At 43.3% G+C, this 19,884-nt stretch overlaps 1 protein-coding gene and 1 pseudogene across 2 annotated transcripts; one reads left to right on the forward strand and one right to left on the reverse strand.

The window, feature by feature from the left end:
• The first annotated feature begins 2,265 nt into the window (after nucleotides 1–2,265).
• Nucleotides 2,266–3,039, forward strand: LOC311138651 (UPF0739 protein C1orf74 homolog; annotated as a pseudogene). The gene has a single exon. The product of its transcript is annotated as a UPF0739 protein C1orf74 homolog (transcript).
• A 7,447-nt stretch (nucleotides 3,040–10,486) lies between these two features.
• LOC311138650 (NAD-dependent protein lipoamidase sirtuin-4, mitochondrial-like) lies at nucleotides 10,487–19,756 on the reverse strand. Its single transcript, XM_084173430.1, has 4 exons — nucleotides 19,538–19,756; nucleotides 12,612–13,102; nucleotides 12,203–12,497; nucleotides 10,487–11,976 (listed from the first exon to the last, which is right to left on the reverse strand). The coding sequence occupies exons 2-4, from the start codon at nucleotides 13,100–13,102 to the stop codon at nucleotides 11,824–11,826; spliced, it is 939 nt and encodes a 312-aa protein (XP_084029556.1). The 5' UTR covers nucleotides 19,538–19,756; the 3' UTR covers nucleotides 10,487–11,823.
• Between the last annotated feature and the right edge of the window lie 128 nt (nucleotides 19,757–19,884).

The raw sequence follows: 19,884 nt of genomic DNA on the forward strand, positions 1-19,884 counted from the left end.
CTCTTTTATTTTCAGGTGTCTCGGACCAAAATGACAGTCGAAGGGACAAGATATTTGCTTTATATTTACTGTTTTATTGTTTGTTGGTGATGGAATGTTAAAGATTGTCTGGAAACTGGTGTGCCTGGTAATTACTTTATTCAAACTGTATTGCTTTCAGTATGTCAACACACTTTCAGTTCTTTTTTTAAATATTTTGTTCTTGTTAGATGAAATGCACACAGTGACACTATAACTTACGGCAATAATTGACCTACTTAAATAAAGGTAATAATACTTTAACACTTGTATCTTAAGTGCTAGAGAGAACATCAAAACTGGGCTAGGTATGAAATCATTCATCAAATATAGAAATTCTTCAAGAATCTAAGTCAGTGCATGCCCATTTAGACATGGGGGCAAGCGAACCTGCGTGTGCCATGCTACTGCTGTCAGTGTCAACAAGGAAATGCGACGACCAGGCATACTTTGAAGTTACCGTTAGATTGATGAATAGTTTAACTTGAGAAACAATGATATGTAGCCTACTAATTAATTAGTCAAAGTAAATTATATGTGGTAAGAAAGGCATGAGCGGTGTTCTAAGTTTTGTTCAATTCATTACTAGGCTAGCTAATGTTTTTTTTTTTGCTAGCTAGCTACACTGTGCTATCTAACTACACTGAACAAAAATATAAACGCAACATGTAAAGTGTTGGTCCCATGTTTCATGAGCTGAAATAAAACAAATCCAGAGAAAGCTTTTCTCTCAAATGTTGTTTACATCCCTGTTAGTGAGCATTTCTCCTTTGCCAAGGTAATCCATCCACCTGACAGGTGTGGCATATCAAGAAGCTGATTAAACAGCATTATCATTACACAGGTGCACCTTGTGCTGGGGACAATAAAAGGCCACTCTAAAATGTTTTGTTTTGTCACAACACAATGGCTGCAGTCCTAACTCAAAGTAGACAGCCCTTGACCCTAAACCCTCAGCCCTTGAATTAAGTTTTACATCGTCACATCCGAGTGTACCTTAAATGTCCCTTGCCCAAGTGAGGGAGAGTAATGATCGGAGATGCAACGTCCTTGGTGGAAATCTTGAAGTTGAGCTTAAAAACAACCAACCTAAAGCTATTAATGTACCTAGCAAGCTAACGAAGTTAGCTACAGTTACCCATACTAGCTGTCTAGCTAGTTTTATAGTTTGGTCATTTATTCCAATACATTTCAGAATTCCCCCAAATATGTTTATGAAGCTAGCTACGTTTTATAGGCTCCTCACTCCGAGACTAAGCCAATTTGCCAACTCTAAAATCAATGTCATATATATTTTAGCAAGCTAGTATCATAATTTTGTCTGCAGCCGTGTTGATTAAATGTGACACTTTGCGGCCACCGGAGGATGACACATGACTACAGTTTGCATTGAATTGTGGGTCATATCAACCCCACAAGTGATCAAAGTTCTTCACTTCACTAAATCGAGGGCCGAGGGGGCAACGTTAGTGAATTGCACCTCCACTTAAGATGGCAATCAAACTGCATCCAGTTTAGACAGGGATTCCCCCAAGGGAAAGTGGCTAGCGCAAGGGCTGAGGGGGTAAAAATAAAGTGTTTGGACTGCAGCCAAAGCCACAGATGTCTCAAGTTGAGGGAGTGTGCTATTGCCATGCTGACTGCAGGAATGTCCACCAGAGCTGTTGCCAGATCATTTTTTCATTTCTCTACCATAAGCCGCCTCCAACGTCGTTTTAGAGAATTTGGCAGTACGTCCAACCGGCCTCACAATCACAGACCATGTGTAACCACGCCAGCTCAGGACCTCCACATCTGGCTTCTTCACCTGTGGGATCGTCTGAGACCAGCCACCCGGACAGCTGAGGAAACAGAGGAATATTTCTGTCTGTAATAAAGCCCTTTTGTGGGGAAAACCCCATTCTAATTGACTGGGCCTGGCTCCCAAGTGAGTGGGTGTCTGCCCTCTCAGGCCCACCCATGGCTGCGCCCCTGCCCAGTCATGAAATCCATAGATTAGCCTAATTTATTTATTTCAATTGACTGATTTCCTCATATGAACTGTAACTTAGTAAAATCTTTGAAATTATTGCATGTTGCGTTTATATTTTTGTTCAGTATAGTTCCCCCTGCAAGCTCGCTATGCTTGAGTTAGGTGCAAAACTCCTACTAACACACACTATTTCAATTGCAATGAGTATTCTGAATAAATGTTTTGGTCAGCATAGCGTTTCATTTCCCACGTTCAAATCACCCTAGGAGCAATCCATGGCTTCTTCAGACCTCTTTGTTGCTGCTGCTCGCAAGTGTCTGCGAGTTAGAAAGAATCCGTTCTCTGCCTCTGTGAGTCTGAACCTGGCTGCTCAGGTCCTGGCTGTGGACTTGGGCCTGAAGCCTGCTCTGCTAAATGACAGTAATACAGCATCTGCAGAGCATGTCCAACAGTATCTAAACTCTCTGCAGGCTGCACAACTTGTGTCCAAATCTCTAAAGACAGTGGTCATCAGTGAGAATTCCCTGATTGTGAACCCATCCCTGACTATCACAATCCTGGAGGAACTTCTCCTGAGGGGGACTGTGACCGTTGTGGATGTATGTCACTCACTGGAGCAGCTTGCCGTCACTGAGCTACAGTGGGGAGCTATCAGGGACATGATTAAGGCTTTACTTGCTCATATCAGACAGTTTGGGCAACAGAGATGATGTGACACTTGGAATCTGTGCACTCTCTTTGGAATTCTATTGGGCTACCCCTCCACCTACTGCTTTGACCAGAGCAGGAGCTTTGAGAATTGCCTAACTATGACTCTACTGGTGGTGACCAAGGCTATGGCATCATGGCAGGTTGGTGATGTTGGAACTGAGGCGGGTCACAGGTATTGCCTGTATTCCTTCAGTACCCCAGAGGTGCTACAGGCAGAGACTCAGTCAGTGCTGGATAACTGGACTAAACAACTTCAGGAAGGCTTTCAGGAGCAGACTGTCTTCTCTGGACTCAGTGTGACCAGGTCAACTGTCACCTTACCTTCTGTGGCTCTGTGATTCCAATGGCACTATGTTGATGGATATTATAGAACATATTATAAAATGGAATTATATAAGTCATTTTATTTATTTATTGAATATGTAAATCCCCCTCATTTGGTAAATGCATTTGTCAGGGGAGTTTGCACCCATAACTGATGCTGTGGTGTTGACATTACCTAAACCATGTATGTGCACTGACAAGACTAGATCCCTCACAATATTATTATTATTAGGCCTATATATCTAAAACTAATCTTTAAAACTCTGTAGTTATTGCACCTATTTTCCATATTGGTGGTTGTCTGTAAAGTATATACTAGTTAGCTAAAGCGATGGATAGGCTAAGTGGAAAGTAGAATAATAACCATTCATTCCTATGGATGACTATTACTTCCAGGGAGGATCAATAAGGCGGGCGCTAACTTCAGAATAGTGCCCTGTCAGCCATAGAGTATATAGTGCCTTCAGAAAGTATTCATACCCCTTTACTTATTCCACATTTTGTTGTATTACAGCAGCGTTGTCAAACTCATTCCATGGAAGGCCTAGTGTCTGCTGGTTTGAGTTTTTTCCTTTGAATTAAGATCTAGACAACGAGGTGAGGGGAGTTCTGTACTAATTAGTGACCTAATTCATCAATCAAGTACAATGGAGGAGTGAAAACCCGCAGACACTCGGCCCTCCGTGGTGGAATGAGTTTGACACGTGTTACAGCCTGAATTCAAAATGGATTACATTTTTTAAAAATCTCACCCATCTAAACACAATACCTAATAATTACAAAGTGAAAACCTGTTTTTAGAAAAGTTTGCAAATGTATTGAAAATTAAATGCAGAAATGTCATTTACACAACAAAAATATAAACACAACATGCAACAATTTCAAAGATTTTACTGTTACAGTTCGTATAACCAAATCAGTCAATTGAAATAAATTCATTAGGCCTTAATCTACATTTTTACATTTTAGTCATTTTAGCAGACACTCTTATCCAGAGCGACTTACAGTTAGTGAGTGCATACATTTTTTGTTTAAAAAAAATCATACTGGCCCCCCGTGGGAATCAAACCAACAACCCTGGCGTTGCAAGCGCCATGCTCTACAAACTGAGCTACACGGGACCACTAATCTATTGGAAAAAATTGTGTTTGACCAGATACAATGCTATTTTACAGTAAACAAATTGACAACAAACTTTCAGCATGCTTTTAGAAAAGGACATTCAACAAGCACAGCACTTACACAAATGACTGATGATTGGCTGAGAGAAATTGATGATAGAAATATTGTGGGGGCTGTTTTGTTAGACTTCAGTGCGGTTTTTGACATTATCGATCATAGTCTGCTGCTGGAAAAACGTATGTGTTATGGCTTTACACCCCCTGCTATAATGTGGATAAAGAGTTACTTGTCTAACAGAACACAGAGGGTGTTCTTTAATGGAAGCCTCTCAAACATAATCCAGGTAGAATCAGGAATTCCCCAGGGCAGCTGTCTAGGCCCCTTGCTTTTTTCCATCTTTACTAATGACATGCCACTGGCTTTGAGTAAAGCCAATGTGTCTATGTATGCGGATGACTCAACACTATACACGTCAGCTACTACAGCAACTGAAATAACTGCAACACTATTTTTTGTCATTTAGCAGACGCTCTTATCCAGAGCGACTTACAGTTATTGAGTGCCTACATTTCTTTTTCCATACTGGCCCCCTGTGGGAATCGAACCCACAACCCTGGCGTTGCAAACGCCATGCTCTACCAACTGAGCTACATCCCTGCCGGCCATTCCCTCCCCTACCCTGGACGACACAGGTACATACACACATACATATAGACACTCACTCTACACACACGTACACATGGATGTTGTATTGTGAATATGTGATAGTGGAGTAGTGGCCTGAGGGAACACACTAAATGTATTGGGTATGAAATAGTGTTATGTTATGAAATATAATGTCATGTAATATTTTAAATTGTATATAACTGCCTTAATGTTGCAGGACCCCAGGAAGAGTAGCTGCTGCCTTGGCATAATGTGGATAAAGAGTTACTTGTCTAACAGAACACAGAGGGTGTTCTTTAATGGAAGCCTCTCAAACATAATCCAGGTAGAATCAGGAATTCCCCAGGGCAGCTGTCTAGGCCCCTTGCTTTTTTCCATCTTTACTAATGACATGCCACTGGCTTTGAGTAAAGCCAATGTGTCTATGTATGCGGATGACTCAACACTATACACGTCAGCTACTACAGCAACTGAAATAACTGCATCCCCATTAGCTGCCTTGGCAGCAGCTAATGGGGATCCTTAATAAATACGAATGTATGGATTTCACATGACTGGGAATACAGATATGCATATGTTGGTCACAGATACCTTAAAAAAAGTAGGGGCATGGATCTGAAAACCAGTCAGTATCTGGTGTGACCACCATTTGCCTCATGCAGCGCATAGAGTTGATCAGGCTGTTGATTGTGGCCTGTGGAATGTTGTCTCACTCCTCTTCAGATAGCTGTGCGAAGTTGTTGGATATTGGCGGGAACTGGAACACGCTGTCGTACATGTCGATAAAGAGCATCCCAAACATGTTCAAAGATGTGTCGGCATCGAGTAATTGTCTCTGGACCCCTCCCAGTTAGGGGGAGTGGTGAGCTCTACAGCAGAGTCTCACAACTCAATCGCTGGTTGAAAACTGTTTTCTGCCCCTCCCAAAATATAGAATTTTTTGATAATTGGCCCTCTTTCTGGGACTCACCCACAAACAGGACCAAGCCTGGCCTGCTGAGGAGTGACGGACTCCATCCTAGCTGAAGGGGTGCTCTCATCTTATCTATCAACATAGACAGGGCTCTAACTCCTATAGCTCCACAATGAGATAGGGTGCAGGCCAGGCAGCAGGCTGTTAGCCAGCCTGCCAGCTTTGTGGAGTCCGCCACTAGCACAGTCAGTGTAGTCAACTCAGCTATCCCCATTGAGACCGTGTCTGTGCCTCGATCTAGGTTGAGCAAAACTAAACATGGCAGTGTTCGCCTTAGCAATCTCACTGGAATAAAGACCTCCTCCATTCCTGTCATTATTGAAAGAGATTGGGCTACTTAATGTTAGATCACTCACTTCCAAGGCAGTCATAGTCAATTAACTAATCACTGATCATAATCTTGATATGATTGGCCTGACTGAAACATGGCTCAAGCCTGATGAATTTACTGTGTTAAATGAGGCCTCTCCTCCTCGTTACACTAGTGACCATATCCCCCGCGCATCCCGCAAAGGTGGAGGTGTTTTTTTACATTTACAACAGCAAACTTCAATTTACCCCCCCAAAAAGACTGAGTTTTCGTCTTTTGAGCTTTTAGTCATGAAATCTATGTAGCCTACTAAATCACGTTTTATAGCTACTGTTTACAGGCCTCCTGGGCCATATACAGTGTTCCTCACTGAGTTCCCATCGGACCTTGTAGTCATGGCAGATAATATTCTAATTTTTGGTGACTTTAATATACACATAGAAAAGTCCACAGGCCCACTCCAAAAGGCTTTCGGAGTCAGTGGGTTTTGTCCAACATGCCTCTGGACCTACTCATTGTCACAGTCATACCCTGGATCTAGTTTTGTCCCATGGAATGAATATTGTGGATCTAAATGTTTTTCCTCATAATCCTGGAATATCGGACCACCATCTTATTACGTTTGCAATCGCAACAAATAATCTGCTCAGACCCCAACCAAGGATCATCAAAAGCCGTGCTATAAATTCTCGGACAACCCAAAGATTCCTAGATGCCCTTCCAGACTCCCTCCACCTACCCAAAAATCGGTTAACCACCTAACTGAGGATCTAAATGTAACCTTGCTTAATTCCCTAGATGCAGTCGCACCCCTAAAAACAAAAAACATTTGTCACAAGAAATTTGCTCTCTGGTATACAGACAATACCCGAGCCCTGAAGCAAGCTTCCAGAAAATTGGAACGGAAATGGTGCTCCACCAAACTGGAAGTCTTCCAACTAGCTTCGAAAGACAGTACCATGCAATATCGAAGAGCCCTCACTGCTGCTCGATCATCCTATTTTTCCAACCTAATTGAGGAGAATTAGAACAATCCAACATTTCGCAAAACTAAATAAAAAGCAGCATTCCCCAAGAGAGGATAGCTTTCACTTCAGCAGTGATGAATTCATGAACTACTTCGATGAAAAGATCATGATCATTAGAAAGCAAATTACGGACTCCTCTTTGAATCTGAGTATTTCTCCAAAGCTCAGTTGTCCTGAGTCTGCACAGAACTGCCAGGACCTAGGATCAATCGAGACACTCAAGTTTTTTAATCCTATATCTCTTGACACATTCATGAAAATAGTCATGGCCTCTAAACCTTCAAGCTGCATACTGGACCTTATTCCAACTAAACTACTGAAAGAGCTACTTCCTGTGCTTGGCCCTCCTATGTTGAACATAATAAATGGCTCCCTATCCACCGGATGTGTACCAAACTTACTAAAAGTGGCAGTAATAAAGCCTCTCTTGAAAAAGCAAAACCTTTACCCGGAAAATGTTAAAAACTATCGGCCTATATCGAATCTCCCATTCCTCTCAAAACATTTTGAAAAAGCTATTGCGCAGCAACGCATTGCCTTCCTGAAGACAAATAATGTATACGAAACGCTTCAGTCTGGTTTTAGACCCCATCATAGCACTGAGACTGCACTTGTGAAAGTGGTAAATTACCTTTTAATGGCATCAGACCAAGGCTCTGCATCTGTCCTCGTGCTCCTAGACACATTCTTTTGGAGAGATTGGAAACCCTAATTGGTCTACATGGACAAGTTCTTGCCTGGTTTAGATCTTATCTGTCGGAAAGATATCAGTTTGTCTCTGTGGATGGTTTGTCCGCTGACAAATCAATTGTAAGTTTTGGTGATGTCATTTGGAAACACAATGTCAACTTTCACTGCTATGCGGACGACACACAGCTGTACATTTCAATGAAACATGGTGAAGCCCTAAAATGTCCTACCCTGGAAGCCTGTGTTTCAGACATAAGGAAGTGGATGGCGGCACATTTTTTACTTTTAAACTTGGACAAAACAGAGATGCTATTTCTAGGTCCCAAGAAACAAAGAGATCTGCTGTTGGATCTGACAATTAATCTTGATGGTTGTACAGTCGTCTCAAATAAAACTGTGAAGGACCTTGGCTTTACTCTGGACCCTGATCTCTCTTTTGACGAACATATCAAGAATATTTAAAGGACAGCTTTTTTCCATCTTCGTAACATTGCAAAAATCAGAAACATTTTGTCCAAAAATGATGCAGAAAAGCTGATCCATGCTTTTGTCACTTATATATTAGACTACTGCAATGCTCTACTCTCCAGCTACCTGGATAAAGCACTAAACAAAGCACTAAATAAACACGGCTGCTAAAATCTTGACTAGAACCAAAATAATGTATCGTATTACTCCAGTGCTAGCCTCAGGCTTCCTGTTAAGGCTAGGGCTGATTTCAAGGTTTTACTGCTAACCTACAAAGCATTACATGGGCTTGATCCTACCGATCTCTCCAATTTGGTCCTGCCGTACATACCTACACGTACGCTACAGTCACAAGACGGAGGCCTCCTTATTGTCCCTAGAATTTCTAAGCAAACAGCTGGAGGCAAGGCTTTCTCCTATAGAGCTACATTTTAATGGAATGGTCTGCCTATCCATGTGAGAGACACAGACTCAGTCTCGACCTTTAAGTCTTTACTGAAGACTCATCTCTTCAGTAGGTCCTATGATTGAGTGTAGTCTGGCCCAGGGGTGCGAAGGTGAACGGCAACGCACTGGAGTGACGAACCGCCCTTGCTGTCTCTGCCTGGTCAGCTCCCCTCTCTCCACTGGGATTATCTGCCTCTGACCCTATTATGGGGGCTGAGTCACTGGCTCACTAGTACTCTTCCATGCCGTCCCTAGGAGGGGTGCGTCACTTGAGTGGGTTGAGTCAGACGTGATCTTCCTGTCGGTTTTGCGCCCCCTCGGGTCATGCGGTGGAGGAGATCTTCGTGGGCTATACTCAGCCTTGTCTCAGAGTAGTAAGTTGGTGGTCTGACATTTACTCCTGAGGTACTGAACTGTTGCACCCTCTACAACCTTGCTGGTAATCTATGAACGTTTGAAAATCTTGAAGAACAATCTGGCCTTAGTGGCCATGTACTCTTATAATATCCACCCGGCACAGCCAAAAGAGGACTGGCAACCCCTCAGCGCATGGTTCCTCTCTAGGTTTCTTCATAGGTTACTTTCTAGGGAGTTTTTCCTAGCCACCGTGCTTCTACATCTGCATTGCTTGCTGTTTGGGGGTTTAGGCTGGATATCTGTATAGCACTTTGTGACATCTGCTGATGTAACAAGGACTTTATAAATACATTTGATTGATTGATTGATTGAATGGGTGACATGTCTGGTGAGTATGCAGGCCATGGAAGAACTGGGACATTTTCAGCTTCCAGGAATTGTGTACAGATGCTTGCGACGTGGGGCCGTGCATTCTCATGCTGAAACATGAGGTGATGCTGGCGGATGAATGGCACGACAATGGGCCTCAGGATCTCGTCACAGTATCTCTGTGCGTTCAATTTGCCATCGATAAAATGCAATTGTGTTCGTTGTCTGTAGCTTATACCTACCCATACCATAACCCCACCGCCACCATGGGGCACTCTGTTCACAACGCTGACAACAGCAAACCGCTCGCCCACACAATGCCATACACGCTGTCTGCCATCTGCCCGGTACAGTTGAAACCATCATTCATCCATGAAAAGCACACTTCTCCAGCGTGCCAGTGGCCATCGAAGGTGAACATTTGCCCACTTAAGTTGGTTACAACGCCGAACTGCAGTCAGGTCAAGACCCTGGTGAGGATGACGAGCACGCAGATGAGCTTCCCTGAGACGGTTTCTGACAATTTATGCAGAAACTCTTCGGTTGTGCAAACCCACAGTTTCATCAGCTGTCCGGGAGGCTGGTCTCAGACGATCCCGCAGGTGAAGAAGCCGGATGTGGAGGTCCTGGCGTGGTTACACGTGGACTGCGATTGTGAGGCCGGTTGGACGTACTGCCAAATTCTCTAAATTGACGTTGGAGGTGGCATATGGTAGATAAATGAACATTAAATTCTCTGGCAACAGCTCTGGTGGACATTCCTGCAGTCAGCATGCCAATTGCACGCTCCCTGAAAACTTGATACATCTGTGGCATTGTGTTGTGTGACAAAACTGCACATTTTAGAGTGGCCTTTTATTGTCCCCAGCACAAGGTGCACCTATGTAATGATCATGCTGTTTAATCAGCTTCTTGATATGCCACACCTGTCAGGTGGATGGATTATCTTGGCAAAGGAGAAATGCTCACTAACAGGGATGTAAACAAATTTGTGCACAACTTTTGAGAGAAATAAGCTTTTTGTGCATATGGAACATTTCTGGGATCTTTTATTTCAGCTCATGAAACATGGGACCAACATTTTACATGTTGCATTTTGATTTTTGTTCAGTACATAAGTACTGTATTCACACCCCTGAGTCAATACATATTAGACTCACCTTTGGCAGTGATTAGGTCTACAGCTGTGACTCTTTCTGGGTACGTCTCTAAGAGCTTTGCACACCTGGATTGTACAATATTTGCACATTATAATTTTTTTAATTCTGTCGAGTTGGTTGTTGATCATTGCTAGACAGCCATTTTCTTGTCTTGCAATAGATTAAGTCAAAACTGTAACTAGGCCACTCAGAACTGTAACTAGAACATTCAATGCCGTCTAGGTAAGCAACTCCATTGTATATTTGGCCTTGTATTCTAGGTTATTGTCCTGCAGAAAGGTGAATTTTTCTCTAATTGTCTGTTGGAAAGCAGACTAAACCAGGTTTTACTCTATTTAGCTCTATTCCGTTTCTTTCCCTAAAAAACTCCCTAGTCCTTGCTGATGACAAGCGTTGGATTTGCCCCAAACATAACGCTTTGTATTCAGGACATAAAGTACATTTCTTTGCCACATTTCTTACAGTTTTACTTTGTGTTATTGCAAACAGGATGCATATATTCTGTACAGGCTTCCTTCTTTTCACTATCAATTAGGTTAGTATTGTGGAGTAATTACAATGTTGTTGATCCAACCTCAGTTTTCTCCTATCACAGTCATTAAACTCTGTAACTGTTTTAAAGTCACCATTGGCCTCATTGTGAAATCCCTGAGCGGTTTCCTTCCTCTCTGGCAACTGAGTTAGGATGGACACCTGTATCTTTGTAGTGACTGGGTGTATTGATACACCATCCAAAGTGTAATTAATAACTTCACCATGCTCAAAGGGATATTCAACGTCTGCTTTTTATTTTTACCCATCTATCAATAGGTGCCCTTTGTGAGGCATTGGAGAACTTCCCTGGTCTTTCATTTTGTATTAATTTGTACACATTTCTAAAAGCATAATTCCACATTATGGGGTATTGTGTGTAGGCCAGTGACACAAAATCAAAATGTAATCCATTTTAAATTCAGGCTGTAACACAACAAAATGTGGAAGAAGTTGAAGGATTTGAATACTTTCTAAAGGCACTGTACATGTACAAGCCCATAACACATGACTCTGGGTTAGTAGTAGTGTCCATCACCTGAAGCTGATTGCATTGCTGCCAGGTTGACCAAAAGGTAGAATAGTAGAGCCCATTGAATAGTTCTCAAAACAATACAACACGGTGTCTGTGGATCAGTGACTGAAGTCCTAGTGAGGCCTTCCGTCTGTCTTTGTAGTCAGTGAGGCTGAATGACAGACAGTACCTCCCCACAACGAGCACTGACTCTGAACTCTGCCAGGTGGTCGGCCCTGGTAGACCCAATGTTCAAGATGGCTACTGGGATCTTCTGGTCAGCTGCTGCCAGTAGGAATCTGTACCCAGAATACACCTGGAAAAAGACAAATGGATGTGAAACTTTGACATATTGTAAGGCTGTAGAGTTGTTTCCTTTGTGTTACGGTTCACTCTGTCACAGGGACATGTTTTATAAGTATGAATAACACCTGCGAAAAACAGTTGATTATGTCAACAACACAGCAACACTATCACTTTTAGAGGTAAAAATGTATGGTAGGTCCTGAATAATTATAACACCTGACCATTCTCATGCCCACCTGCAAAGAAGATCCAGCGACAAGAACCGCATCGGACTCAGCTAGTCTCTCATGTACAAACTGCACCGTCCTTCGGATCACTGTGTCCCCAAAGAATGTCACCTCTGGCTTCAATATGCCCCCACAATCCTTACACGAAGGCACTCTGAAGTGGAGGACCTGCTCGTCCTCAATGAAGACATCCCCATCGGGAGCCACACCGCCTGCCTGTACGCCCCAGCCAGGGTTCAGTGCTTTGAACCGCTTCTGGAGGTCCTCCCTTGGAGACACGGCACCACAGCCCAGACACAACACCCTGAGAGGGACACACACAAAGGTAAAAAGATTGTTGCTCTGAGCCAATGTCCTTGAAGAAGAAGTCAGTATGTATTGTGTGTGTGTGACAGACAGTACATTTCTGCCTTCCTACCTGTGTGCGCAGCCGTGCAGTTCAGTCAGTCCTTGGTGGCCTGCCTTGGAATGAAGCGCGTCCACATTCTGAGTTACCAGCCAGTGTACCTTCCCCTGTTCCTCCCACTGCTGCAGAGCCAGGTGTGCAGAGTTCGGCTGATGAGAAGAGAACTGTGGCCAGCCCACATAGTTCCTAGCCCAATAGCGCTGACGAGACTTAGCGCTGCGTATAAACTCTGCATATTGCATAGGTCGCCTGTCTGTGCGGGCGTAGAGACCCACCCCCTCTGAGCGGTAGTCTGGGATGCCAGACTCTGTAGAGAGCCCCGCCCCAGTGATGACGAAGAGGCGCGTGGCGCGGGACAAGAAGGCCTGTAGCTGCTCCAGGGCGAGAGCATCGATGGTGCTGCTGGCGGGCACAAAGCTCTGGATGCCCTCGGGAACTGATGATGATGCCCGCCTCGCAGGGGCTGTGCAACATAGTGCCAGGGATCTCCATGGCAACCGCATCTGCATACAGAGTACAGTGTAAGATTGATGCTTGATACATATAGGTCGTTCCAACTCAAATAGCACAAGAAAGAGGATTTCGACACCCACCATCTCAGATTGTTCTGAAATAGTTTCTGTAGATAGTAACAGATGTGATTAGCATTCCTGAAACATTACTACATTACACTCCAGTGTTGATTTGACCTTGTGGTTTAGGTTATTGTCCTGCTGAAAGGTGAATTCATCTCCCAATGTCTGGTGGAAAGCAGACTGAACCAGGTTTCCCTCTAGGATTTTGCCTGTGCTTAGCTCCATTCAGTTTCTTTTTTATCCTGAAAAACTCCCCAGTCGTTAACAATTACAAGCATACCCACAGTGAATGACTTGGGCCGGAGCTGTCCGGAACGCCATACCAGCACTTCACATTTTTGGGGAATTGTGTACCAGCTCCTCTATAAAAACAATGTAGCCTATCACTGGATCAGATTCACACACCAAGGCAAAAAAGGTTGATCAAAGCAGAACGAAGGCGGGATCTTCATTGAATAGCAATGGAGAGTGGCCATTCATTTCCTGATTCTGCTTTGTTCAAGTTTATTTGCCGCTAGTCTGTGAATCTGTGTGTGACAGTAGGCTGTTTTTACATTTTTATATTTAACCTTAATTTAACCAGGTAAGACCCATTGGGGTTAAAAACCTATTTTGCGAGGGCGACCTGGCAAGAAGGCAAAACAGGGAAATAGCAGCGTGTACATAAAATATTACAGAAAAATACAAAATACACACAAAAGACAAAGTGTCACAAGTTACAGATACAATTGAAGATTAGAAACAACTGCAGCTATCACAAACAGTGTTATCGATCAGAGTCTTAAAAACAGGCAAGGACACTAACTCTCCTAACTTTAATATATTTTGAAGCATGTTCCAGGATGAAGGGGCATTATGGGAAGAATATTGTTTCCCCATCTCAATTGGCCTTAGGAACAGACAAGGACAGCAGTGACTGTGAACGAAGACTGTTTTGAGTGACTGATCTGGTCAGTAAGGAACAGAGATACAAAAGGGAGTTGTCCTATCAATGCTTTGTACACAAAAGTGTACCAATGCTTTAGCCTCCTGGTGGAGAGAGAGGTCCATTGCACCATAGCATACAAATCACAGTGTTGGGTGAGTGATCTAGCATTTGTAATAAATCTTAAAGCACAATGAGACACTGTGTCCAGAGTTTTTAAGGTACTTGCTGAGGGCTGCATATAGACAATACCACCATAATCCAGCATTGATAAAAAAAGTGCTTTGAACAAGATCCTTTCTGACTAACATTGAAAAGCAAGATTTGTTTGTAAAATAGAAACCCCATTTCAACTTCAGTTTCTTGGTCAAGTTATCAATGTGCTGTTTAAAATTCAGCTTTTCATCTAACCATTTCCCAAGATACTTATAGGAGGTGACCATATCAATTTGCTGGCCTTTTATAGTTAAAATCTGCAAGTGACTCCATCTGTTTACTTTCAGGGAAGAGAAAACCATACATTTTGTTTTCCTTGCATTAAGCACAAATTTCAATTCAAAAAGCTGTCTTTGAATAACATCAAAAGCCAACTGTAAGTCCTGAAAAGCCTTCTCAATATTAGATGCGCTCGAGTAATTGTGTCATCAGCATACAGATGGAGATTTGCAGAGTCAACAGTCTTCCCTATATAATTTATATACAGTGTAAAAATGATTGGACCTAAAATTGAGCCCTGGGGAACTCCTTTTGTAAGCCTTCGAAACTAAACACTAGCTAAATCACTTCTATGCACGCTTCGAGGCAAGCAACACTGAAGCATGCATGAGAGCGCCAGCTGTTCCGGACGACTGTGTGATCACGCTCGCCGTAGCCAATGTGAACAAGACCTTTAAACAGGTCAACATTCACAAGGCCGCAGGGCCAGACGGATTACCAGGACGTGAACTCCGAACATGCGTTGACCTGTTTGTAATACCTACATATTTCAAGCAGACCACCATAGTCCCTGTGCCCAAGAACACCAAGGAAACCTGCCTAAATGACTATCGACCCGTAGCACTCACGTCTGTAGCCATGAAGTGCTTTGAAAGGCTGGTCATGGCTCACATCAACACCACCATCCCAGAAACCCTAGACCCACTCCAATTTGCACACTGCCCCAACAGATCCACAGATGATGCAATCTCTATTGCACTCAGCACCGCCCTTTCCCACCTGGACAAAAGGAACACCTACATGAGAATGCTGTTCATTGACTACAGCTCAACGTTCAACACCATAGTGCCCACAAAGCTCATCACTAAGCTAAGGACCCTGGGACTAAATACCTCCCTCTGCAACTGGATCCTGGACTTCCTGACGGGCCGCCCCCAGGTGGTAAGGGCAGGCAACAACACATCTGCCACGCTGATCCTCAACAAGGGGGCCCCTCAGGGGTGCGTGCTTAGTCCCCTCCTGTACTCCCTGTTCACCCATGACTGCATGGCCAAGCATGACTCCAACACCATCATTAAGTTTCCCGACGACACAACAGTGGTAGGCCTGATCACCGACAACGATGAGACAGCCTATAGGGAGGAGGCCATAGACTTGAAAGTGTGGTGCCAGGACAACAACCTCTCCCTCAACATGATCAAGACAAAAGGAGATGATCGTAGACTACAGGAAAAGGAGGGCCGAGCACGCCCCCATTCTCGTTGACGGGGCTGTAGTGGAGCAGGTTGAGAGCTTCAAGTTCCTTGGTGTCCACATTACCAACAAACTATCATGGTCCAAGACAGCCGTACAGAGGGCACGACAACATATTTTACCCCTCAGGAGACTGAAAAGATTTGGCATGGGTTCTCAGATCCTCAAAAAGTTATACAGCTGCACCATCGAGAGCATCCTGACTGGTTGCATCACCGCCTGGTATGGCAACTGCTTGGCCTCCGACCGCAAGGCGCTACAGAGGGTAGTGTGTACGGCACAGTACATCACTGGGGCCAAGCTTCCTGCCATCCAGAACCTCTATACCAGGCCGTGTCAGAGGAAGGCCCTTAAAATTGCCAAAGACTCCAGCCACCCTAGTCATAGACTGTTCTCTCTGCTACCACACAGCAAGCGGTACCAGAGCACCAAGTCTAGGTCCAAAAGGCTTCTTAACAGCTTCTACCCGCAAGCCATAAGACTGCTGAACAGCTAATGAAATGGCTACCCGGATTATTTGCATTGACCCCTCCATTTTCTTACGCTGCTGCTACTCGCTGTGCATTATCTATGCATAGCCACTTTACCCTTACCTACAGTGGGGGAAAAAAGTATTTAGTCAGCCACCAATTGTGCAAGTTCTCCCACTTAAAAAGATGAGAGAGGCCTGTAATTTTCATCATAGGTACACGTCAACTATGACAGACAAATTGAGATTTTTTTTTCCAGAAAATCACATTGTAGGATTTTTTATGAATTTATTTGCAAATTCTGGTGGAAAATAAGTATTTGGTCACCTACAAACAAGCAAGATTTCTGGCTCTCACAGACCTGTAACTTCTTCTTTAAGAGGCTCCTCTGTCCTCCACTCGTTACCTGTATTAATGGCACCTGTTTGAACTTGTTATCAGTATAAAATACACCTGTCCACAACCTCAAACAGTCACACTCCAAACTCCACTATGGCCAAGACCAAAGAGCTGTCAAAGGACACCAGAAACAAAATTGTAGACCTGCACCAGGCTGGGAAGACTGAATCTGCAATAGGTAAGCAGCTTGGTTTGAAGAAATCAACTGTGGGAGCAATTATTAGGAAATGGAAGACATACAAGACCACTGATAATCTCCCTCGATCTGGGGCTCCACGCAAGATCTCACCCCGTGGGGTCAAAATGATCACAAGAACGGTGAGCAAAAATCCCAGAACCACACGGGGGGACCTAGTGAATGACCTGCAGAGAGCTGGGACCAAAGTAACAAAGCCTACCATCAGTAACACACTACGCCGCCAGGGACTCAAATCTTGCAGTGCCAGACGTGTCCCCCTGCTTAAGCCAGTACATGTCCAGGCCCGTCTGAAGTTTGCTAGAGTGCATTTGGATGATCCAGAAGAGGATTGGGAGAATGTCATATGGTCAGATGAAACCAAAATAGAACTTTTTGGTAAAAACTCAACTCGTCGTGTTTGGAGGACAAAGAATGCTGAGTTGCATCCAAAGAACACCATACCTACTGTGAAGCATGGGGGTGGAAACATCATGCTTTGGGGCTGTTTTTCTGCAAAGGGACCAGGACGACTGATCCGTGTAAAGGAAAGAATGAATGGGGCCATGTATCGTGAGATTTTGAGTGAAAACCTCCTTCCATCAGCAAGGGCATTGAAGATGAAATGTGGCTGGGTCTTTCAGCATGACAATGATCCCAAACACACCGCCCGGGCAACGAAGGAGTGGCTTCGTAAGAAGCATTTCAAGGTCCTGGAGTGGCCTAGCCAGTCTCCAGATCTCAACCCCATAGAAAATCTTTGGAGGGAGTTGAAAGTCTGTGTTGCCCAGCGACAGCCCCAAAACATCACTGCTCTAGAGGAGATCTGCATGGAGGAATGGGCCAAAATACCAGCAACAGTGTGTGAAAAACTTGTGAAGACTTACAGAAAACGTTTGACCTGTGTCATTGCCAATAACTTTTGTTATTGACCAAACAATTATTTTCCACCATCATTTGCAAATAAATTCATTAAAAATCCTACAATGTGATTTTCTGGAGAAAAAAAATCTCATTTTGTCTGTCATAGTTGACAGACAAATGATGAATGAAAATGGATGAAAATTACAGGCCTCTCTCATCTTTTTAAGTGGGAGAACTTGCACAATTGGTGGCTGACTAAATACTTTTTTTCCCCACTGTACATGTATATATTACCTCGACTAACCTGTACCCCCTCACATTGACTCGGTACAGGTACCCCATGTATATAGCCTCATTATTGTTAATTTATTGTTGCTCTTTTATTTTTTACTTTAGTTTATTTAGTAAATATTTTTTCTTAACTATTATTTTTCTTAAAACTGCATTGTTGGTTAAGGGCTTGTAAGTAAGCATTTCAGGGTAAGGTCTACACCTGTTATATTCGTCGCATGTGATAAATAAAATGTAACTTGATTTATTGCACACAGTGTGAGTCCATGCAATGTATGTGAATTGTTAAGCACATGTTTACTCCTGAACTTATTTAGGCTTGCCATAACAAAGGGGTTGAATACTTACTGACTCAAGACATTTCAGCTTTTCATTTTAAATTAATTTTTAATGCCAATATTACCAGTTTCTAACTACAGAAACTATTGATGGAACAATCTGAGATGGCGGGTGTCATGGCTTGCTGAAACGACATGGAATGACTCATATGTTGCATTTTGTTGTTGTTGTTTTCTGATACACCTTTCAAAAAAGGAACCTGTTGGGATCAAGTGTTTCACTGAGTAATAAACTCCATTGGTGGAAATGTCACTCAAAGGCTGCAGTCCAAACACATTATTTTTACCCCTCAGCCCTCGCGTTAGTCACTTTCCCTTGGGGGAATCCCCGTCGAAACCGGATGCAGTTTGATTGCCATCTTAAGTGGAGGTCCAATTCAAAACGTTGAGGGAGCGAGTGAATAACTTCATAACTATTGGGGTTGATTTGATTTAACTCCATAAACATATTTTTGGGAATTCTGAAATGTATTGGAATAAATGACCAAACTATAAAACATGCTAGCCAGCTATGGGTAACTGTAGCTAGGTATATGAATAGCTTTAGGTTGGTTGTTTTTAAGCTCAACTTCAAGATTTCCACCAAGGACGTTGCCTCTCTGATCATCACTAGCCGAGTCGCCCTTGCTTGAGCAAGGGACATTTAAGGTACACTCGGATGTGACGATGTAAAATGTCATTAAAGGGCTGAAGGTTTAGGGCCGATGACTGGCTACTTTGAGTTTGGACTGCAGCCAAAATCTCATCTGGTTGATGGGAGAATCTCAATTCTGTCTCAAAACCCATTGGAAGAGAAGGGCAGAGAGGCGGGACCTCTGGCTTTCTCATCCAATGGGGTTTGAGGAGGTGAGAGGACGCGAGGAGAGATCGCAATTGAGATTCTCCCTATGTAAATTCAAGAACACATGATATTCCATGATGCCTCCTCGCAAGCTTGTCACATCTCTCATTAAAAACACAATATTATTAGGGTCACCAAGCAATGATTATATGTGTCTAGCTTTATCTGACTCAATAATTGCTCAGTTAGTTTTTTTTACAGTGTTCGACTTTTGGTCAAGGCTGATTTGTGTATGTTTACAATATCTGGCTCATCATTGAACTCCTGTCATCAGTGACAAGGTTACGTTGAGGAAATGCGATAAGAAACGTATAACCACAAAAGGCATGAGTTAGACATTGTAAGTAGTAATACAATTCAGCGTAACGTACCTTATAATGGCACAAGGTAAACGATTTAATAAACAGCCGATAATGTAGCAGGCAGCCAACTCTTACAAAAGAGCGACAGGAAATACCAGTGTAACACAAAGAAAGGCAACAGCCGCTATTCACGCTGGGACTTGTAGTCTGGTGGATTGAACCAATGTACTAACGTTCATAGCTCAGTGTGTGTGCTATACCAGGGGGTTCCCAAACTTTTTTTTGCGTCGGGGACCCCTTTTGTGTCAGCAAATTCATCAGGGTCGCCCTCATCAGAACACAACTCCTACTTTAGACTGCATCATTTTTTGTTGTTGCATACAAGCAGTTTTATGTTGACTTATACAGTGAATGTC

This window comes from Coregonus lavaretus, assembly GCF_964263955.1.
Source record: "Coregonus lavaretus genome assembly, chromosome: 12".
Taxonomy (NCBI): Eukaryota; Metazoa; Chordata; class Actinopteri; order Salmoniformes; family Salmonidae; genus Coregonus; species Coregonus lavaretus.

Coding starts and splice junctions, on each gene's coding strand:
- LOC311138650 (XM_084173430.1), bottom strand. CDS start 13,102: ATGCGGTTGCCATGGAGATCCCTGGCACTATGTTGCACAGCCCCTGCG. Junction 12,498..12,611: donor CTGCACGGCTGCGCACACAG/GTAGGAAGGCAG, acceptor TGTCCCTCTCAG/GGTGTTGTGTCTGGGCTGTG. Junction 11,977..12,202: donor TCGCTGGATCTTCTTTGCAG/GTGGGCATGAGA, acceptor GTCTTTTTCCAG/GTGTATTCTGGGTACAGATT.